A 21,054-nucleotide genomic window follows, 5' to 3' on the forward strand; every position below is an offset into this window, starting at 1 on the left:
TGATCCTGAATCTAAACCACTATGTAGCCTCATATTGGTCCTGAATCTAAACCACTATGTAGTCTCATATTGATCCTGAATCTAAACCACTATGTAGTCTCATATTGATCAACAGTATCTCAGTCATCTGTCAGCTCACTACATTACAGTCATTTAGCAGACGCTTTTATCCAAAGCGACTTACAATTCAGTATCTATGCTCATGAATGATTTGTTGCTGTTTGTGTCAATTTTTGGCTGCAGTCCAATGTTTAGCTCCACACAACACAAGCACAAGCAGGGTTACATCAGACCGGCACTTACACTTCGCAAAACGTCCATAGGTTCTGTAGATGTCAATGCAATTTGAGATATTGTAATTTTGTAGTTTGTATGATTTTATTTCTTGATAAACAAAAAGATCTCATAATTATTTAGCTTTTCAGCCTTGTCCTGTTTCTCTCCTCATGAGAGTGTGACGCCCTGCTGATGTTTGGGGATCAGGGGCGGGGCATCGGTTATGATCCAGATTATAAACCTGCTGAGTGTGTGTGTTTCAGTGTGTGTGTCTGAGTGTGTGAAGCTTCAAACAACCGACAGACAAACTGTAAGAAACTGTTATTTTTGTATTATTATATGATTTATTTCTTCTTTTTGTTCTGTAAATATTATAATTTTGTATCTTTGTGTTCTGTTTTATACAAATGTATTATCTGCTTATTTGTTATTTCATTAATTTGTTCAGTTCACATTTGTTTGATCATTTTGGTCGAGTATCATTCATCAGTTAACTGATTTGATGTCAAAGAAAATTTAGTTTTTAAAAAATGGTTTTGCTCATATTGTGTTTGCGTGGTAAACCTTTTAAAATAAATCTGTGTTGACTAAACTATAAACAAACAAACTACACAGATTTATCCAGAAAACTCTCTATTTATTCATTTTACAGTTTAGGTTTACTTCCCAACATGAAGGTTTGTTGTTTTCCAAAGCGTCTCAGGAATAATAATGAATCCCTGACTGGACTTTAGGTTGCCAAATTTAAATAGATCAAGTTAAAAATATGCAAGAAATCTACCAATGTAGAACAGTGTAACGTCCCAGCAAAAGCATTCAGTAGAGAATGTGTGACACAGAACAGGACGTTAGGTTCATTATGTTCCTCAATAGATGTTCTGATCAGAACCTGAAGTAAACCTTCAAAATGTCCGTGCCTGGTGGAAACAACAGAGTCCCCTTTCTGTTTGTAACCTCGTGCATGAGGGTTCACATGGGCGATGTGATTCACATCCCTGCTGACAGAGACAGCACAATTAAGTCCCGCCCACACAAGGGAAAAATCTCTCTACCGACTCTGTACATTACAGTCATTTAGCAGATGCTTTTATCCAAAGCGACTTACAATTCAGTATCTATCTATACACCGTAGGTACAGCTACGGGAGCAAGTTGGGGTTAAGTGTCTTGCTCAAGGGTTAGGATTAGGGTTCAAGGACACATTTACATGGGACTAGCGGCGCAGGAGCCGGGGAATCGAACCACCGATGCTCTGATTGAAAGGTGGCCCTGCTCTCCACTGAGCTACGGTCACCCAGTCTGTATTGTGTGAAGATGCCTACTTGTTACTTTCATTTGCTAGCAAACAACAGAAAATGCCTGAAAGCTGCTGTCTGTTGGGATAGACTACCAACAGAGTAAAGAACCAGAACTAAGGTTTTATAAAAGCTGCTGTCTGTTGGGATGGACTACCAACAGAGTAAAGAACCAGAACTAAGGTTTTATAAAAGCTGCTGTCTGTTGGGGTGGACTACCAACAGAGTAAAGAACCACAACTAAGTTTTTATAAAAGTACCAACAGAGTAAAAGGTCCATTCTGTGTGATTGACAGGTCCAGCCCCTCGGGGTCGTATTATAATGTTCAGGTGGGCAGGATGCCTCTGATCACAGCCGTGTGGATCGCCACACGAGGAGCTGCGTGTCTGGAAGCAACCAATCAGAGACGGACGAGGCTGCTGGCATTCACAGGTGAGTTTGATACAGCGGGTATTTTATTCATTTAATGTATCGGTTTTTATTTTGTCCTTTTGTGGTCCAGGACCCCCCTCTAGAGCAGGTCCAGGTTGAGCGTGAGCAGCGGAAGGAGGAGGAGTTTCAGTCTTGTTACCGTAGCGACCCGAACCTGGCTCGTTACCCAGTGAAGCCGCAGCCGAGCGAGGAGGCCATGATGATGTTGACTCAGGTCGGCAGGGTCCGCCGCCAACAGCGCCACTGCGATGTCTCCTTGGAAACTGCCGAGCCCGACCACCTGAACCTGAGACACACGGGTAGAAACACACCTGACCCTGAGACACACGGGTAGAAACACACCTGACCCTGAGCCACACGGGTAGAAACACACCTGACCCTGAGACACACGGGTAGAAACACACCTGACGCTGAAACATACGTGTAGAAATACACCTAAACCTGAGACACACGGGTAGAAACACACCTGACGCTGAAACATACGTGTAGAAATACACCTGAACCTGAGCCACACGGGTAGAAACACACCTGACCCTGAGACACACGGGTAGAAACACACCTGAACCTGAGACACACAGGTAGAAACACACCTGACCCTGAGACACACGGGTAGAAACACACCTGACGCTGAAACATACGTGTAGAAATACACCTGAACCTGAGACACACGGGTAGAAACACACCTGAACCTGAGACACACGGGTAGAAACACACCCGACCCTGACACATACAGGTAGAAACACACCTGACCCTGACACATACAGGTAGAAACACACCTGTCTGAGTTGTGCTTTTCCACTTAGCTCTCCGTCAGAATCGGCTTCAGGGATTGGTCGGTTCTAGAAGTCAGAGGTCGTTCTCTGTGGACCGGGCAGCTAATTATGTCAGCCCCACATCTCACCGCCGCAGCCCTTTACCTCGGCAACACCTGGACCCAAGCTCCGCCCTCAAGAGGTACAAAAACAATGAGAGTGCAGCACAGACTGGACGGAGCTTCAGCAGCTCAGAGGAGGAGCTGGAGACCACGCCTGACTACACCAGCTGTGAAGAGGCTGACAGTGAGTTACATGTTAAGTGCTAGCTAAATGAGGCTCGGCTGCTACATGCTAAGTGTTAGCTAAAAGATGCTAGGTGGCTACATGCAGAGTAGAGAGCTTTCATCTTACTGTGTTGTTATATTATATTACATGACACAAATAGGACAAACGTTCCTCAGGTTCCTCAGATTCCTCAGATTCCTCAGGTTCCTCACGTTCCTCAGATTCTCCCAACACCACAGTGACTTTGTGTTCTCTCTCTGGCAATAATTAGCTCAGCATGATAATCCTCTTACAGCTGAGCTCTGGGTTTCCCTGCACGTCTTCTACAGTTGCCCAACATGTTGCTGTTAGTTACAGTTGCTGAACATGTTGCAGTTGCTGAACTTGTTACAGTTGCTGAACATGTTGCAATTATAGTTGCTGGACATGTTGCAGTTGCTGAACTTGTTACAGTTGCTAAATATGTTGCAGTTACAGTTGCTGGACATGTTGCAGTTACAGTTGCTAAACATTTTACAGTTACAGTTGCTGAACATGTTGCAGTTACAGTTGCTGGACATGATGACATTACAGTTGCTGGACAAGTTGCAGTTACAGTTTTTGGACATGTTGCAGTTACAGTTGCTCAACATGTTGCAGTTACAGTTGCTGGACATGTTGCAGTTACAGTTGCTCAATATGTTGCAGGTGCTGCAGGTCGTCTATCAGGACATTCGGCGTCATGTTAACAAGTTAATCTGCTGCCTTCCTGTCATTGGGCCAGAGGTCACCTGGTCAGAGATAAGCTGTTCTGATTGGCTCAGAGGGTTCTTTGCGCCTCCTCTCAGGTTGGGAGGTGACGGAGCAGCTCAAAGTTTCTGCTGCTGCCCTTAAGACATCCGGAGAGTAACAAGAACCAGGAGAATATTCATCTCACCATCAAACCGGATCGGCCCAGGTCCAAAGAACCGTGGAGGATTCTGGAGATCCCGTCTGATAATGTGATCCAGACTAGAACACCACCGCCGAATCACCGCCTCTACTGCTGCTCAATTGGATTAAAAGAAGAGAGTGTGGATTAACAAGTTTAGCTCAGGAGTCACTGTGAAAACAGAGACTGCTAGAGGAACTCACCTGTTGACCAACCAGACAACAACGGGTCTGCACACCTGACGAAAAACATCACAGCAATTACAGGATCCTCCGTTGATCAGGAGGTCTGGAGATTTCATGGTGATCTGCTGGATTTCATGGTGATCTGCTGGATTTCTGTGGCTCAGATCTGGTAGTTATGCAGGAGGAGAGGGGCGGTATCAGCACTGTAATGTTGACAACAACTAGCCAACGTCCATCAGCATCTAGTTTACTGTTTGACCAACCAGATCACTTTTAGACTTCCAAACTACACACCAAGTCATAGTTCAAGCTAACAACAAGCTTATGGCAGGCTAACAACAGGTTACTAACAGGCAAACAGCAGGCTAGTAACAGGCTAACAGCAGGCTAATAACAGGTTAACAACAGGCTAATAACAGGCTAATAACAAGTTAATAACAGGCCAATAACAGGATAACAACAGGCTAATAACAGGCAGGCTAGTAGCAGGCTAACAGCAGGTTAATAACAGGTTAACAACAGGCTAATAACAAGTTAATAACGAGTTAATAACAGGCTAACAGCAGTTTAATAAGTGTGCAGTGAGTAGGAAGCTAGCTGAGCATTATGCTAACAATAAGTGACAGACAGCAGGATGGGATCAAAGTTTAGCATCAGTAAACCTCATTACAGAAACGTTGAACTGCTCTACAGCCTGCAGACAGAACTCAGGACAAAAAACACCCACAATACTGTGAGGAGGAGCTGTACGTTCACCTCTTCATCCTCCTCTTCTTCATCTTAATGGCGCTCAGACAGACCTGTAAGTAGGCTGCAGTGTGTGTGTGTGTGTGAGAGTGTGTGTGTATGTTTGTGTGTGTGTGTGTGTGTGTGTGTGTGTGTGTGTGTGTGTGTGTGTGTGTGTGTGTGTGTCTGTGTGAGTGAGTGAGTGAGTGTGTGTGTGTGTGTGTGTATGTGTGTGAGTGAGTGTATGTATGTGTGTGTGTGTGTGTGTGTGTGTCTAAAGCTGCTTGTGTGTAAAGACGGATTACAGACGACATGTTGTTTCCATAGAAACAGAATCAGAGTAGGTCACATGATCAGAGCAGCGCCATTTTATGTGTACCGTTGCCATAGCAGCTATTGTGGTGCGCTAACTTCTGTATAAACTCACTTTGGACTCACTGAGGTTCAGAACCCTTCTAAAGACTCAGAACCCAACTGAAGGATCAGAACCCAGCTGAAGACCCAGAACCCAGCTGAAGATTCAGAACCCAGCTGAAGACTCAGAATCCTCATGAAGGTTCAGAACCCTCCTAAAGACTCAGAACCCAGCTGAAGACCCAGAACCCAGCTGAAGGATCAGAACCCAGCTGAAGACCCAGAACCCTCCTACAGACTCAGAACCCTTCTGAAGGTTCAGAACCCAGGTGAAGGTTCAGAACCCTCCTAAAGACTCAGAACCCAGCTAAAGTTTCAGAACCCTCCTAACGGTTCAGAACCCAGCTTAAGGTTCAGAACCCTCCTAAAGGTTCAGAACCCAGCTAAAGGTTCAGAACCCCCCTAAAGATTCAGAACCCAGCTAAAGGTTCAGAACCCTCCTAAAGGTTCAGAACCCAGCTGAAGGTTCAGAACCCTCTTAAAGACTCAGAACCCTTCTGAAGGTTCAGAACCCAGCTAAAGGTTCAGAGCCCTCCTAAAGAAGATTCAGAACCCAGCTAAAGGTTCAAACCCTCCTAAAGGTTCAGAACCCAGCTGAAAGTTCAGAACCCTCCTAAAGGTTCAGAACCCTTCCGAAGACTCAGAACCCAGCAGAAGGTTCAGGAAAGGTTGTGTGTGTGTGTGTGTGTGTGTGTGTGTGTGTGTGTGTGTGAGATGTTGATGTCCATGTTTGGGTGTTCTGACTCTGCTGTAATGGACTTCCTCACTGTGCTAAACCAGAACCAAAGTCCACGACCTTAAGGTAAATGATTGATGGATTGTGTGTGAGTGTTGCATTGTGGGTCCTTGACATAGTGTTGGAAACAAAACCACAACTGTCCCTCTGGTCTAAACTGTCATGTCTGGACCAGCAGAGTGTCTCTGAGATCCATTTAGTTAATCTTTTATTGTTCTTCCACTAGAACCCTCTGACCTCTTCTCTCTCCTTCTAGGAGACATGGACAGCCGACGGTGGGATCGTGGTTCCTGGCACGGCGAGCCTGCGCCACTGTCCATGGTAGGACTAAGCCCCGCCCATTGATCAAGCCCCACCCCCATCCTGTCTGTCCCCCATCATGTCTGTCCTCCATCCTGTCTGTCCCCCATCCTGTCTGTCCCCCATCCTGTATGTCCTCCATCCTGTTTGTCCCCCATCATGTCTGTCCCCCATCCTGTCTGTCCCCCATCATGTCTGTCCTCCACTTGTCCCACTGATTGGACAAAGAGACATCTGTAAAACTGTTGTCAGGACGCCTCAGACGGCATTATGACTCTTTCTATTATGAATATTTGATCCTTGGAGGTTTAATATTTAATGTTTAATGTCTAATGTCTAATGTTTAAGGTTTAAGGTTTAATGTCTAATGTCTAATGTTTAATATTTAATGTTTAATGTCTAATGTTTAATATTTAATGTTTAATATTTAATGTTTAATGTCTAATGTTTAATATTTAATGTTTAATATTTAATGTCTAATGTTTAATGTCTAATGTTTAATATGTAATATGTAATGTTTAATTTTGAATATGTAATGTTTAATATTTAATGTTTAATATTTAATGTCTAATGTTTAATGTCTAATGTTTAATGTTTAATATTTAATATGTAATGTTTAATTTTGAATATGTAATGTTCAATGTTTAATATGTAATGTTTAATGTTTAATATTTAATGTTTAATGATTATTCTTTATTGTTGGGTCGATGCCCAGAAAACAGAAACGTTGTCATTGTGTTCACCAGGGGAACAACTGTCCTCTTGGTGTCCACTCGTATAAACGATGATTGGACTGAACTGTTAAACTACCACTTGTGTTTATTGTTCATCAGCAGCCGGTCACATGGCAACAGTCCAAAGATGGAGAGTGTCTGATTGGTCGAATTCTGCTGAATAAGAGGATGAAGGATGGGACAGTTGCCGCGGATATGGGATCCTTGCTTGGACTCAAAGTGAAGTTCTTCTTCTTCTTCTTCTTCTTCTTCTTCTTCTCCTTCTTCATCTTCTTCTTCTTCCCCTTCTCCTTCTTCTTCTTTTTCTTTTTCTTCTTCTTCTCCTTCTTCTTCTCCTTTTTCTTCTTCTCCTTCTTCTCCTTCTCCTTCTTCTTCTTCTTCAGTTTAGTGCCTTGCTGATGGTCAGTGTGTTGTCAGGTGGTCGGGGGGAAGGTGATGGAGTCTGGTCGTCTCTGTGCGTTCATCACGAAGGTGAAGAAAGGAAGTTTGGCTGACACTGTGGGACACCTGAGGCCAGGTAAACACACACACACACACACACACACACACACACACACACACCTGAGAATATTTTAGAATAACTCTTTCAGCTGTAACCCCCGTGCTGTGAAACAGACCTGGGAGCAAATGAAAAATGAATGGGCTTTAATAATTACTTTCATATCTTAATCCAGTTTGATAAAGATCATGTTACACTAATATTATTAGTATTATACTGTTTGTAGAATTAGTCTGTAGGATTGTTTCACTATATATATATATATATATATATATATATATATATATATATATAGAGAGAGAGAGAGAGAGAGAGAGAGAGAGAGAGAGAGAGAGAGAGAGAGAGAGAGAGACACTATAACACTAAACCACTAGATATCCTCTCATTGAGCAGCAATCTAACAGCAACATTACATTTATAGAGCCACTATAACACTAAACCACTAGATATCCTCTCATATTCATGTTTATTCATCTTTATGTTATGAATCTAATATAATTATCGTTATATTATTCTCCCTTCATTTGTCAGTTTAAACTGTTACTTTGTGTTTGTCTCATATTATTGTTTGTTTTTTCTTTGTAAAACATGTCTGTTTCCTTGTGCTAGCAGTCTTTATGCTAAGCTAACTCTTGTACTGTACTGTTCTGGTTGTTTTGTCGCCATAACAACTGAAACGTCTTCTCTCAGGTGATCAGGTTCTGGAGTGGAATGGTCGGCTTCTCCAGGGAGCCACATTTAATGAAGTTTACAATATTATCCTGGACTCCAAACCAGATCCACAGGTGGAGCTGGTGGTGTCCCGACCTATCGGGTAGGTCACAGGTCCATGAGTCGAACAATGTTCCTTCAGTGAACAATGTTCTTTAGTGAAATACCTAAAGGAGACTCTTCAACACGCTCAGTAAGCTTGATGTGGATCACAGAGAACATTATGTATAATTACAGTGTTTTACTTGGCCATGATAATTTTACATGTTATATTATGTCACGTGTGTTTACCTGATATACTTAAATAACTTTCCATTTAGACATAAAGATGCAGCACAACACATCACAAACTATATGATTATTTTCTCACATAGCTTTTAATCCACAGAAAACCTGAAATTCTGTTCCGTTTTTAACAGATTACTGTTTGTGATTTTTTTTCTCAGAGATGTTTTAAGAGCAGCGGAAAGTTCCCATGTCCAGCTGGACTCCAGTAAGTTTATTATTCAACATAACCACCATAAAGAGACATAAAACCACAACAAAGAGATGTAAAAAACACCACAAAGAGACACAAAACCACAACAAAGAGACACAAAACCACCACAAAACGATCACAGAGACTCAAAAGCACCACAAAAGAGACTGAAAAAGGCTAAAAGAGTCACACCAACAGTTTGAATAATAGTAATAGAGCACAAAACACAAAATGTTAAAGTCTGTAAGAATACAGCGACTTCATGGCGTCTTCTCGATGTTCTGTGTTCAGGTTCCAGTTCCTTCGACTCTCAGAAAGTTGGTCCGTCCATCTCCGTCACGTCTCCCATGAGCCCCAGCGTTCTCTCTGGGAGGGTGTCTGTAAGTTTACCCAGCATACACTGCACCACCACACGGCACAGTCCACATCCAATCAGCTCTCAGTTAACAGATGTTTTATTTTGATGTGTGTGTGTTTCAGAGTGGTATCAGACGTCCTCTTGTTCCCCGAATTCAGGTAACTGTAGCTTTAGAGAGGAGTTTTATAGTTATAGTGTTGAACAGGAAGCAGTTACCATGGTAGCCTCTGGCTAATAACCAGTAGCCGCTAATCAGAAACCAGTTGCCACTAATCAGTAACAAGTAGCCACTAATCAGAAACCAGTTGCCACTAAGCAGTAACCAGTAGCCACTAATCAGTAACCAGTAGCCACTAATCAGTAACCAGTAGCCACTAATCAGAAACCAGTTGCCACTAATCCGTTACCAGTAGCCACTAATCAGTAACCAGTAGCCACTAATCCGTTACCAGTACAGATGATATGAACCCTGTGTGTTCCAGGTGAAGCTGTGGTACGATAAAGTGGGTCATCTGATTGTCACGGTCCTCGGAGCCAAAGCACTTCCTGTCCGAGATGACGGCCGACCCAGGAACCCCTACGTTAAGATCTACTTCCTGCCAGACAGAAGGTAGAACTAGAACCCGTCTGTGGTCTAGGTCAGAGGTCTTCAACAGGGGGTCCGCGACCCCTAGGGGGTCCGCGGAGGTACTGCAGGGGGTCCGTGAAATCTTTGGTTGATTAGACAATTTTTTTTTCAAACATGAATCTGCCCATTATTTTAGTAGTTCAGCATTGTATGCAAGATAACAGGTATGTTTATGCATGGCAGTGGTACTAATAGGCCATCACTCATTTTCGTTTTCACATTTATGTTTAAAATGAAAACGTCAATTTGAATAGCTTGTATGCATGATTATCATGCAATTGACTGACAATGTTGATATTAGCATTGGTATCAGCTGACAAGGTATGTTTATAAATCGAGGTGGCACGGCCACCCTACTCACTGCTTGCATATGTTTAAAATAAAAACATGAATATATGAACCTGTATATTATTTGAATAGCTTAGTATTGAATGCACAATAAAGAGGTATGTTTATACATGGTACTAGGCCCAGTTTAATATAAAACACAATTTTATGCAATATATATATAGTCAGGGGTCCCTGCGCCATCTCTCTATCAGTTTGGGGGTCCTTGGCCTGAAAAACGTTGAAGACCCCTGGTCTAGGTGATCTTTAGAACATGGAGGAGGGTCAGTGTTGCTTCTGGAAGTGAATGTGTAGAACTTTATGTTTGTTACATTATTCCAACATATTTATGATCAGTTATCACTGATGGTCGATCTGCTGGTTACAGAACATCACTGACTTTATTCAGGACGGTTTTCCGTCTCCAGAACCGATTCAGGGACTAACTTAGGCAGATATTGGTGATGAGGCCCAGAGTTCTCTGGTTCATCTGCTGATCCTTTTGGTTCTGTGGTAGAACCTGCAGAACCTCCTGCTTGGTTCTGTGTAACCAGTAGAGGGACTGTCTCCTTTCTTTACAGTGATAAGAGTAAACGCAGAACAAAGACGGTGAAGAAATCAGTGGAACCTCGGTGGAACCAGACCTTCATGTACTCTCCAGTCCCCCGACAGGAGTTCAGAGACCGGATGTTGGAGCTGACGGTCTGGGATCAGGCCCGAGTTCGGGAGGAGGAGAGCCAGTTCCTGGGAGAGGTCAGAAGACACAGGGAACATAGAACCTGACATGTTCCACCTGTGTCTTCTTAAATAGTGTCCTAAGTTTGATCATCTCAGCTGTCTGTTATTTATGATGGAGGAATTCTTCTTCTCTTCCTCCTTCATAAAGACATAGATCTGCTAAGAGCTCAGTATCAGTCTGATTAGGGACTCAAAGTATCCGTCCTCATGTCTGTTTTCTCCTCTGTGTCTCTGTCTCTGTGTATGTGTCTTTGTGTCTCTGTCTCTCTCTATGTGTCTTTTTGTCTCTGTGTCTCTATATCTCTCTGTATCTCTTGTCTCTGTCTCTGTGTTTGTGTCTCTTGTCTCTCGACTCTGTGTCTCTCTGTCTCTTGTCTCTGAGTCTCTGTGTCTCTGGGTCCAGGTCCTGATAGAGCTGGACTCTGCTTTGTTGGACGATCAGCCTCATTGGTACAAACTTCATGATGTTTCCTCTGAGCTGCCCAGCACCTCCCCCTACCTGCAGAGGAGAGGACTGCAGCCTGAAGACAGTCCGTCCAGCAGGAGGCTGCAGAGTGAGACACACACACACACACACACACACACACACACACACACACTAACACACCCACACACATTCCTGTGGTTTGTCTTTTTGTCTATTTGTTTGTCTTCAGTTCATCATGTTTTTTTTTTATTCTTCTGTTGTTGATTTTGTTTTACTTTTCTCCCATGATGCTTTGCAGACAAAGGTCTTTACTATAACTCAGGTAATAACAGTTAACAGTGTGTGTGTGTGTGTGTGTGTGTGTGTGTGTGTGTGTGTGTGTGTGTGTGTGTGTGTGTGTGTGTGTGTGTGTGTGTGTGTGTGTGTGTGTGTGTGTGTGTGTGTGTGTGTGTGTTGCTACTGAACTGTGAATCATTCGGAATGTAAAACATCAGTAGATTTATTAAACAGATGTTTTTACTTCATGTACTCTCAAATCTGAGATCAGGCCACTCCCCCTGTCCCTCACAGGGGTCAGCTGACTTTGATGTCTGAAGATAAACTGGACTGATTGATTCTGCTGTTTCTTAGTTTGTTTGGGAGTTCTGATGGTTTCAATCTTCAAAACTGGAAGAAACATCTGACCAGGAGGCTTTGAGAGACTTAGCCAGTTCTCTTATATGAAGTGGTTCTGGATTTCCTGGAGAGGTTCTCAGGGGTCCTTGATAGAGTTTGACAGGTTCTAGAAATCTTTGTGGGGATTCTGGCGGCTGTTCGAGCAATTGTGGATTTTAATAGGTCGATATAAAAACAAAAGATACAAATCTTCAAAAAGATGCAAGTATACCAAAGGGTTCAAGACCACCTCAGTACTTTTTGAGAGGTTGATAGGAGTTCAGGTTCTGACAGGGGTTCCAGGATTGGTTCTTGTCCTTGTCTAAGTGAGTCCTCAAGAATCCTCATGATCTCTCTTGGTTTCCTCAAGGGGTTTTCAGTTGTCTTCAAGATTGTCCCAGGAGTGTTCAAGAGGACTGTGTAACCAGTCAGGTCCTTGAGAATGTTCCAGTTGTAAATGAGGAAGTTCTGAATGTCCTTGAGACTGTGCTTTATAGAGTCTCACAGGTCCTTCTAGAGATCCTTGTGGGTTGTTGGAAAGTGCCTCACGTTGTCACAGGGTTCTGATGGGTTGTTGTCTTTAAGGTTTTCCCAGGTGGGATTTCAATGTTCTTTAAGAAGTTCTCAGTGGTCCATAAATCCTTGGAGGGGTTCTGTAGGTTCCTAGTAGTGTTCTAAAAGGTGGTTAAGGGGGGTTTCAGGAGTCCTTGAGGAGTTTCAGGACCCTGGACCCTGAGGAGCTGCTTCCAGGCCTAAACATCCTGTCTCTCTTTCTTTAGGGTCTCAGAGGATCAGTGACAGCGAGTTTTCAGACTGTGAAGATGGCATCGGGGTGATATCAGGTGAACTTCATGTCCCATCATGCACTGCAACTCAGAATTAAAGCCCAGAAGATGTCAAAGTGAAATTCAAACGTCTGTGTGACCATACCCTCAGAGCCAGACTGTCTGTCAGGGTCCAGGGTCCATGGTCCATGGTTCAGTGTCCATGGTTCATGGTTCATGGTTCAGTGTCCATGGTTCAGGGTCCATGGTACTGTGTCCATGGTCCATGGTTCAGGGTCCATGGTTCAGTGTCCATGGTTCAGTGTCCATGGTTCAGTGTCCATGGTTCAGAGTCCATGGTTCAGGGTCCATGGTTCAGTGTCCATGGTTCAACTCCCACTGTTTATCTCCAGACTACAGACTGAATGGACGGGACTCCGCCCTCTCAATGCCGGAGCAGGAGATGTCGTCCAATCACTTCCCACGATCTGATATGGTCAGGATGAGGTCACGGTCGCCGACCCAACCGCCTCCTCTCAGGTAACCAGCTGTGTGTGTCAACCAATGAGAGACTGAGCCTCCTGAAAGGCCTCACCTTCATTTCACTCAACTCACTGTCACTTTCTCCTCATCCTCTGACCTTCATTACCCCCTGACCTCTGACCCCCAACACCTCCACCCCTAACCTCTGACCCCCTGACCTCTGGTTGCCAGTGGTAACCCTCTGTACCCGTTGTACCGTGAGGATGCTGTGCGGTTGCTGCGAGGCTCCAAACTGAGCCGAGCGTACTCTGATGCCGGCCAGTACAGCAGCCTGGAAAGGTAACTATGAGAAACACCTGGGTCACCTGGACACTGACCAATCAGCAGACAGTCTTCAAACCAGCCAATCAGCAGACAGTAGTACTGGTTTGAACACTGGTTATAGTACTGGTTTGAATACCGGTTATAGTACTGCTTTGAATACCGGTTGTAGTACTGGTTTGAACACCGGTTGTAGTACTGCTTTGACCACTGGTTATTGTACTGGTTTGAACACTGGTTATAGTACTGGTTTGAATACCGGTTATAGTACTGCTTTGAATACCGGTTGTAGTACTGGTTTGAACACTGATTGTAGTACTGCTTTGACCACTGGTTATTGTACTGGTTTGTATACCGGTTATAGTTCTGGTTTGAATACCAGTTGTAGGACTAGTTTGAATACCGGTTGCAGTACTGGTTTGAATATCGGTTATAGTACTGCTTTGAATACCGGTTGCAGTACTGGTTATAGTATTGGTTTGAATACCGGTTGTATTACAGGTTTAAATACTGGTTTTAGAACTGGTTTAAATACTGGTTGTAGTAATGTTTTTTGTATTTGTTGTGTAATGGTCATACAACTGGTTTTAGTACTGGTTGTAGTACTGGTTTGAATACCGGTTGTAGTACTGGTTATAGTTAGTGGTGTAACGGATCACGGATCGATCCGTGATCGGTTCGGATCAATTGAATACATTTTTTTACAGTTTAATCATCACAGTGTGTATTAAAGTTTTACTCCTGCTGTTCCTTTTCAAGTAACAAGTCCCTGAATATCAGTGTAGAGTGTCAGTGAACAGATATAAAGCAGTAGTGTGTTCACATGAACGGAGCAGGTTAAAAGCATTTAACGGTGAAAGTCATGGTTGAGGAGGAACTACAGAAGTCCCGGCGTCATTGAAGTCGCAAGTTTGGGAGCATTTTGTCTTCTCTGTAACTTATAATGATGGGATGAGGGTGGTGGACAGAACCGTTGCGGTATGTAGGCGTTGTTTAAAGAGAAAAAATTACGACAACAGCAAAACATCAGGCATGTCCACACATATGAAGCGCCACCATCCCGGTCTGTCAGCGACGGGGACACTCACTCTGTTGTGGAAAACAAAAGGATTTAAAAATCTGGTTAAAGTGCTTGAGCCACGCTACGAAATCCCCTCACACACCCACTTCAGTATGAAGATCGTTCCTCTATGAAAAGGAAACCAGTGTGACTGCTCACATCATCATGGAGGAGCTGTAGACACGCCCCTTCTGTGAGAGTCACACAGACACACACCTGGTGCAGGTGCTGACAGAAGCAGCAGAATGGAAGCTAGACAGGACCAATAGTAATATCCCAGTCACCACAGAAAGGTCTACCCTCTCCCCAGAGGGTTAGGGTTAGGTTGTAGACCATTTCACAGGAATGGTAAACATTATTGTGTATTTGAATGACATCACCTGACAGGAAGTAAACATAGACCCAAGTTGTTGCCTAGCAGTTCAGTTCAGTTGAAGCAGTGGAAGCTAGCTCACTGGCTGCTTCTTTCTTTCAATATTGATCAAAGAACGAGGGTATCAACACACCTCATGTTGCACTTAAACTTAACAGAATTGAGTATTCTTGAATGTTTTAGTTTTATTTATTACATTAAGATTATTTTGTTTCAAATTGGACATCTTCAATATTTTAGTTTTTATGTAAGACTATAGCCCAAAGTTCTTTGCTTTAAGTGTTCTTGAAGTTCTTTAATTAATAAATGAAAAGCTAAGTTATATTTGTCTCCTCCCCTTTTCTTTGCTGATCCGAAAAATGATCCAAACCGTGACTCAAGAACCGTGATCCGAACCGAACCGTGAGGTTTGTGCTCCGTTGCACCCTTAGTTATAGTACTGGTTGTAGTACTGGTTTAAATACTGGTTTTAGTACTGGTTTAAATACTGGTTGTAGTCATGTTTTTTTTATTTGTAGTGGTAATGGTCATACAACTGGTTTTAGTACTGGTTATATTCTACTTGTGCTACTGGTTGTACTTCTGTTTTTAGTAGTAGAATATTGGTTTTAGCACTTTTTTACTACTGGTTTTATTGCTGGTTTAATTGGTGATTGAAGTACTGGATTTAGTTTTATAACTGGTTGTAGCACTGGTCATCCTACTGGTTTTACTAGATACAGAACAGGTTATCGTTCTGGTACTGGTTGTAGCATTGGTCATAATACTGGTTTTACCAGATATAGAACAGGTCATCGTCCTCGTACTGGTTGTAGCACTGGTTATACTACTGGTTTTACCAGATATAGAACAGGTTATCGTCCTCGTACTGGTTGTAGCACTGGTTATACTACTGGTTTTACCAGATATAGAACAGGTTATCGTCCTCGTAATGGTTGTAGTACAGTTTGTAGTACTGGTCTCACTGGTTGTCTCTGTATATTCAGGAGGGCTCTGAGAAGAGCGTCCGTTGCCACCTCACTGGATTTCGACGACAGGTACTGCAACTGTAGTAGAAATACTCACAGTAGTGGTACTTGTAGTATTAGTAGTTGTCATCGCATTCTCATGTACATGTGTGTGTTTTTCTGTGTGTAAGATATTTAAACGGTCCAAACCAAACTCTCTGGCCAAAACACATGATTAACGGGAGCTGTGAGGACTACAGGTGAGAACTTTTATTCTGTCAGGGGGTCAGAGTTAAAGGGGGCGTGTAGGACCCACCCTGAAGGTGCAGGTGGGTTGGAGTTCTGACATGTTTCTGCTCTTCAGTCAGGGCTTCATTCCCGACTTCCCCTACGAACCCGACGCCTACGACGAGGAACCTCTCAGGTAAACAGACAGTGGACAGGTGTAGAGGACGTTAGCAGGTCTTCAGAAAGGACTAGCGTAGCATAGCTGAAGCAAGAGTCTCCATGAACATCTTCCTCCATCGTCTGTTACTATGACTACGACCACTTTGACCCCTGACATTGCAGCTGCTGCCTTGCTTCCCTCCTGTCAGGTTGGTAATTTGAGTCCTGCTGGTTTTTCTTCCAACAGGTCAAACCCTCAAGGCGGATCGACCCAAGCGAGTCCAACAGGATCTCCGGTCTTTGGCCGTCGAGGACGCCAGCTGCCTTTCGTCCCGCCCAAAGGAGCTTCAGACAGAAGTACGTTAGTTAGATACCTTTTAGGAAATGGCAACGGCCAATTCTTGTGATTCCTGGTGCAGCCAGCAGATACCTGGGTACTTCCTGTCCTCGTTGTTTAAGGCCCTGATTGGACAAGGTGGTTGGCTGCAACCTTGTACTCTTCCTGGTCCTGGTCTTTGTCCTGGTCCCAGTGCTTAGCAGGCTAAGAAAAGCACATAGGTCTTTTACCCTTGCAAAGTCCTCCAGCTCTCTCTGAGCAATCCTCCAAGAACCTCCTCCTGAATGTGGTGGATTCCCCCCCCCCCCCTCCCTGTTTTATTGGTTTTCTCAGGTAAAGGTGGTTCTTTAACTTCCAGGTTCAGGTACTACTATCTCATGGTTTGTTTTCATTCGTCTGTCTGATCATCTTTTTTCTTTTGCTGTCCATCAGTTTTGACCACACCCACCACAGGATCACCAATTGGAACTGTTGCCCCTCCCCCTGTCCATAAACAAGCCCCACCCCCTGCCAATCATCCACCGCCTCCTCTGATACGAATACAAGCCCCACATCCTCCAGGAACCGCCCCCCCACACACACCGGTACTAGCGCCAACACTGCCTCCAGCTCCACCTCCAGCTCCGCTACAAGTCCAGGCCCCGCCCCCAGCTCCTGGACCTCTACCCTTACCTGCTTCGACTCCAACACCTGTCCATGCCCCGCCTCCAGCTCCTGTGCCTCTATCACTACCTGCTTCGACTCCAACACCTGTCCAAGCCCCGCCTCCAGCTCCTGTACCTCTATCACTACCTGCTTCGACTCCAACACCTGTCCAAGCCCTGCCTCCAGCTCCTGTACCTCTACCAGTACCTGCTTCGACTCCAACACCTGTCCAAGCCCTGCCTCCAGCTCCTGTACCTCTACCAGTACCTGCTTCGACTCCAACACCTGTCCAAGCCCTGCCTCCAGCTCCTGTACCTCTACCAGTACATGCTTCGACTCCAACTGTCCAAGCCCCGCCTCCAGATCCTGGACCTCTACCTGTATCTGCTTCTATTCTAACACTTGTCCAAGCCCCGCCCCCTGCTTTTGCCCCTGTCCAAGCACCGCCTCCAGCTCCTGTACCTCTACCTGTACCTGCTGCGACTCCAACACCTGCCCAAGCCCCGCCTCCAGCTCCTGGACCTCTACCTGTACCTGCTGCAACTCCTGTAGTCCAATCACTGCCACCACCTGAACATGCCCCTCCCCCACAGACTCCAGGTGAGTCCATCACAGGTTTAATGTGTGTAAACAATGTCAGTGTAGAACCATTAGAACCAGTAGCTGGTGACTCACAGACAGATCTGTGTGTGTCAGACATGCTCTCTCATTCATTTATTCATTTATTCATTTATTCATTCATTTAATCATTGGTTCATTCATTGGTTCATTCATTCATTCATTGGTTCCTGTGTTTGTCTTTGTTTCATCATCATGACGTCATCACATCCCACCTATCCATGTCAGATCCAGACCGACGCCCAACGACACCTGGAGGGACCAGAAAAGGTAAATCAGAATCTCAGGTTGATCTGATCAGGTGTGTCTCAGTGTGTGTGTAGAGATGCTCCGAGTTCTTACTGGTTTAACTGGTTTGATATCAGAAGGTTCACTTAAACAGTTAAGAATCTGACCAATCATCTCTCTCTTTACCGTGATGCAGAGGTCACATGGGAGGACCAGCTGAACAAAACAGCCAATGGTATGGCACCAACTGTTAGCCACACCCACCCCCAGACAGGTAGCTCCTCCCCCTTAGTTATGTGACACATTAGTGATTAATAAAAGGAGTAATTAGTCTCAGTCATCCGTTTATCCTTGTTGGGTTAATTGATCCCTTCACCAATCTATCATCTATTCATCCATCATTGTACCACATTATAAACAAGAGTGTGGATATTTAAAGAATGATAACAACAATAATCATTAATAAATAAACAGGAAGAACCATTCAACCAAACACCAGTCAGCAGCTGACATTTAAAAGAAGCTAGTGAAGTAGCAGCCCTCCATTCCTCGGCTGAGCCGTAACGTTAGCTCAGTGGTGCTATGTGAGCTAGCTCAGTGGTGCTACATGAACCGTCCACGGGTTCATCCCTCGTTTCCTGGTTTGTGTGACTTGAAGTATTTGTGAATCGTTTCTTGTCTTTCTTTTGTGTTCCATCCATCCGTCCACTGTTGTAATGTGAAGGGGAGGAGCTACCACCGAGCAGAGAAGGTAGAGATTCCTGTCTCAGCTCATGCTGTTAACAGAAATAAGATGTTTTACATGTTGATCTTTCTGGTGATGTCATCGTTACTCTGTTGATGAAGAACAAGGTAAAAACCTGGAAACTGAAATGTTGTTGAACTGCATTAAAAGAAACTCAGAGCTGAGTTCATTACTGGAAACGTAGGAAGCTAAACTGTTAGATGAAGTTGAAGATTATTTGATAATGTTGTCCTATTTACTGCAACTGTGGGAAAATATGAAAAGCTTGAAATTTGATCAAATTACTATCTAGGGTCTTTTATTTTGAAAATTGAAAAATGTGTAGGCCCCCCGATAAGCTGCTGTTACCATGGTGGGGCTTTTATTTTGAAAATGCAGCTATGTGTAGGCCCCCCTGATATGCTCCTGTTACCATGGTGGGGCTTTTATTTTGAAAATGCAGCCACGAGTGTTAGCTTCTTCAGTCTTACCTGAAGACACTGAAAGACGAAGCTGAAGGACTAGTTTGGATGACGTTTAGTCGTCTCCTTGGTTCATGCCCAAAAAATACAATTTGTCACTTAAAGTTTTGATGTTTGAATGGTTTCTGTCGCTGAAAGTGGAGGAAGTTATTAGTGATGATGTCAGATGATCATACTGTGACATCACTCTGCTAAACCAGAACTATGATGTCATCAGTGTGATGTTATAAACAAACTCTCCTCTTCTGTCACTGCAGCTGTGACGAATGATCCATCAAAGGTGAGAGCAGAGTGACATCAGTATTACATCACTGATGATGTCATACACCCGCTCACCTGTTGTCCTGTCCTCTGTGTCTCCAGATGAGGGACAGTCTGTCTTTTAAGTCATCAGACAGTGATGTCAGTGATGTGTCGGTCACGAGGATCAGGTGAGACCAGCAACCAATCAGAGTAAAGTTTATTCAATATTTGTATTTAATATATACTTATATGTATATATAATATTTAAGATTACTTGTTTCTAGACAATAAACCTATTTGTCTAAGTTCAGACAACAAAGCTACTTGTTTAAGTTCAGACAAGAAATCTACTTGTTTAAGTTCAGACAATGAACCTACTTGTTTACGTCTAGACAACAAACCTACTTGTTTAAGTTCAGACAATTTAGCTACTTGTTTAAGTTTAGACAACAAACCTAGTTGTTTAAGTTTAGATATTACTCTTAACTCACGCCTGTACCGTCAGCTAAAGAAACCCATACATCCCATAATGCATTGCTTATCCTCCAGCATGTTTTAGTTAACATGTTAGCGTCTTGTTATTTGAATACCATGTTTTAGTTCTGTTTCATCTTATTATTTGAATACCATGTTTTTAGTTAGCATGTTAGCATCTTGTTATTTTTATACCATGTTATTAGCATGTTGCTTGTTATCATGCTCTGGTTTCTGTTATGTCAGAATGTTTTTGCTCTCCATCATTCCGTTTCTCGCGGCATGTTTCGTCTGCATGCTGCTGTTCTCTCCTCTCATTGACTACAGCAGTCGGGCAGAGGCTCTAGAGGGCCAATCAGTGGAGTTGGGGGCGGGGTCAGAGGTAACACAGGAAGTAGCGGTGGCAGAAGAGGGCACAGCCATGCTGCAGAAGAGCGAATCAGTGGAGGAAGCTGAGGAGGTGGAGCCTGAGCCTACAAAGTAAGTAAGCAGCAGTAGTGACACCAGCCCCCCCCCCCCCCCCCCCCCCCCCCACACACACACACACACACACACACACTTCACAGGTTTCGCAGGTGTGTTTGCTCCTCCCCCTTCCTGCAGGGCGGCACCGGCCTCTGGAGCTCCTCTCACAAAGTCGTCCAGCATCGGAGGCGAGATTTGTTCGTTGGGGAGAAATGACGACGACGATGACGACAAGAAGCGACGCTCGAGCTTCGGAGCAAAGATGATGGGAATGGTGGGACTTGGAAAGAAGAGTCAGAGCGCTTCCCAGTTAAACCCTGAAGGTCAGTCCAGACCTCTTCATTCAACGTCTCCATCCACACTCATCATGGAGACTGAATGGATACTGTCCAACGTACCTGCTATAAAGCTACTTGTTTAAGTCAGATAACAGACCTCCTTGTTTAAGTTCAGACAACAAAGCTACTTGTTTAAGTTCAGACAACAAAGCTAGTTGTTTAAGTTCAGACAACAGACCTTCTTGTTTAAGTTCAGACAAAAAAGCTAGTTGTTTAAGTTCAGACAACAAACCTACTTGTTAAGGTTTAGACAACAAACCAAATGGGGGCCGTTCGAGAAAGTTTAGCGTACAGAGT

The 21,054-nt window shown here is 43.9% G+C and overlaps 1 protein-coding gene across 1 annotated transcript; it reads left to right on the forward strand.

Annotated features, from left to right (window-relative positions):
- Positions 1–5,994: 5,994 nt before the first annotated feature.
- Positions 5,995–20,742, forward strand: rims2b (regulating synaptic membrane exocytosis 2b; the record flags this gene model as incomplete). Its single annotated transcript, XM_068712900.1, has 21 exons — positions 5,995–6,080; positions 6,271–6,335; positions 7,148–7,267; positions 7,466–7,565; positions 8,238–8,361; positions 8,705–8,751; positions 9,028–9,116; positions 9,217–9,252; positions 9,577–9,704; positions 10,631–10,802; positions 11,191–11,341; positions 12,648–12,710; positions 13,046–13,172; positions 16,451–16,560; positions 16,973–17,785; positions 18,032–18,073; positions 18,756–18,782; positions 19,495–19,517; positions 19,601–19,668; positions 20,282–20,434; positions 20,558–20,742. Coding segments are annotated over exons 2-21 (2,638 nt in total), but the record flags the coding sequence as incomplete, so codon positions are not given.
- Between the last annotated feature and the right edge of the window lie 312 nt (positions 20,743–21,054).

This window comes from Cebidichthys violaceus, unplaced genomic scaffold (assembly GCF_023349555.1).
Source record: "Cebidichthys violaceus isolate CVI_PGR_0920_01 unplaced genomic scaffold, fCebVio1.0.p SCAF_180, whole genome shotgun sequence".
Classification (NCBI taxonomy): Eukaryota; Metazoa; Chordata; class Actinopteri; order Perciformes; family Stichaeidae; genus Cebidichthys; species Cebidichthys violaceus.